This window comes from Alosa pseudoharengus, unplaced genomic scaffold, assembly GCF_046254945.1.
Source record: "Alosa pseudoharengus isolate Yale_2024_CS ecotype anadromous, Long Island Sound unplaced genomic scaffold, YU_APseudo_1.1 YU_APseudo_1.1_scf_18, whole genome shotgun sequence".
NCBI classification, from domain to species: Eukaryota; Metazoa; Chordata; class Actinopteri; order Clupeiformes; family Clupeidae; genus Alosa; species Alosa pseudoharengus.
Window position 1 is genome coordinate 12,992,559 of NW_027468650.1, and position 2,500 is coordinate 12,995,058.

Consider the following 2,500-nt stretch of genomic DNA (forward strand, 5'->3'; position numbering starts at 1 on the left):
TCAGTAGTCTACTCTAGGTTGTAGCAACATGCTAGTTCGCTGACATAAGCTTTGCAAATAAACTCAGACATCCGATTGCACAGTGTCTATTTGTCAAAAACGTTTTGAAATCAGCACTTCGCCAGCAAACAATACTTTGTGAGCAGTTGTGGGAAGTTCGCTTGCTAACACAACATAACATGGCTGGCAGACACCTCGCAAATATCCTTAGACTTATCTTCTGGTTACAATAACTAGGTCATTGGAATATACTGTGTCTATTTCTTGCTAACTTTAACAACATCTAAGTAAGAAAAGGCTAAACAGATATTTATATTTTAACACGGGAGTCTGTGAAGTTTGCCATTCTGACTACCGTTTCAGTGGGGAGCTACACAGACACAGGAGACGCAGAACTGAAAAAGGTTAACAACGGGGTCGAGGCAACGGCGTAGCCACTGCATGGGGTGTGTGTGTGTGTACGGTATGTGTGTGTGTGTGTGTGTGTGTGTGTACGGTATATGTGCGTGTGTGTGTACGGTATGTGTGTGTGTGTACGGTATATGTGTGTGTGTGTGTGTGTGTACGGTATATGTGTGTGTATGTGTGTGTACGGTATGTGTGCGTGTGTGTGTGTGTGTGTGTACGGTATATGTGTGTGTGTGTGTGTGTGTGTGTGTGTGTACGGTATATGTGTGTGTATGTGTGTGTACGGTATGTGTGCGTGTGTGTGTGTGTGCCTGCGCCTATGTGTGTGAGTGTGTATGTATGGTATGTGCCTGTGTGTGTGTGTATGTATGTGTGTTACCTGTGTGTTCATATTTGTGGCGGAGTAGGGAGCTACTCTTCTGGAAGATCTTGTCACACAGGTCACAGGCGTACTGACCCCCCTCCGTCCGACGCATCTTTCGCCTGGGCGCACCGGAGTCCGAGTCATTCTGCTCCTCCGACACACCATCCACACCGACGTCCATCTTCTCCTCCTGCACAATTACAGACTGCCGTCACACACAAACACATATATGTACACGTACACACACACACACACACACACACAAACATATGCTCATACACAGCACACACACACACACACACACATGCATGCTCATACACAGCACACACACACATATGCACATATACAGCACACACACACACACACACAAATACGCACACACCACGCCGGTGTCCATCTTCCCTTCTTGCCCCACAATTACAGATTGTCGTCACACACACACACACACACATAAACAGATATATGCACACACACTTCACACTCCATACCTCTGTCATAGCTTGCACAGATACATACACACATATACACACACACACACACACATATTTACACTCTCCACGCCAGCATCATCCTCTCCTCCTGCACCACAATTACAGACTGCCGTCACACAAACACACACACACATATGCACACACACCTATACACTCTACTGTACACACCACACAGCTACATCCTTCAACACATAGTACCTCAATGTCAGAGCTTGCACATACACACACACACACACGCACACACACACACACACACACACACACACACACACACACACACACACACACACACACACACTCGTTCACTCACACACAGCACACAAGCACCTTAGTCCTTTAAAAAACACACCTGACAAGGTTTTTAAACCATGCACTTCAGTACTAAAACTAAGCCTTGACATTTGGCATTTGATAATACAGTCAAGGTTGCTAAAATATGTCATCAAATAGGTCACTCTTTGTAACGATGGCTTTGCCGGACTAAAACAGTGATTTTCTTTCTGACCTCCATACACTTGACTGACAACTAATACACCAGACAATTTTTAGGGGCCTGTCCCACCAAGCGTCTATGCCAGAACCGTATCTATATTTAATATCAGAGTCAAAACACAGTTACTTATTCATACACTTTCTCACAAAAAACCTTGACATGTTGTTTTTCTGTTGTGGGAAAAAGGTTTTTGACCTGCATTTATAAGTAATGTTCCCAAAAACACAAGGGCTCTGAAGTTCACTTACAGACACTGAGACACACACAAACACACACACGCGCACACACACACACACAAGCCAAACTAACTCACCTTGATGCTGTTGACACACACACACAAACTAAACTAACTTACCTTGATGCTGTTGACACGCACACACACACACTTTTACTTACACACACATACACATGCACACACACACACACACACATACACATGCACACACATACACATACACACACACACACACACACACACACACACACACACACATACATACTCTCGACCTTCACTAACTTACCTTGATGCCATTGACATGCAGCACTTGTGTGTGATTGGCCTGGTCAGGCAGCGTGTCACCAGTGGGCGTGGCGTAGGTGTAAGCCAGCTGGGGAATGAGGATGGTCTTGGCGCCGCCCTGGTCAGAGATGGCTACCAGGGTAGACATGGGCAACTGGGTGGCCACCAGGCTGATGGGACCGGCCGCGGCGGCGGGCACTGAGGGACAGTCGGCGGCGATGGGG

General features: G+C 46.3%; 1 protein-coding gene across 1 annotated transcript in view; it reads right to left on the reverse strand.

The window, feature by feature from the left end:
- Positions 1 to 2,500, reverse strand: part of zeb1b (zinc finger E-box binding homeobox 1b) — an 86,391-nt gene that overhangs the window by 28,715 nt on the left and 55,176 nt on the right. The window contains exons 6-7 of the mRNA XM_076291438.1: positions 2,278 to 2,500; positions 788 to 962 (exon numbers count right to left, since the gene is read on the reverse strand). The exon at positions 2,278 to 2,500 is cut by the window's right edge and continues 1,360 nt beyond it. Of these exons, the coding sequence (XP_076147553.1) occupies positions 788 to 962; positions 2,278 to 2,500 (398 nt within the window). The remainder of the gene's footprint in view (positions 1 to 787; positions 963 to 2,277) is intronic.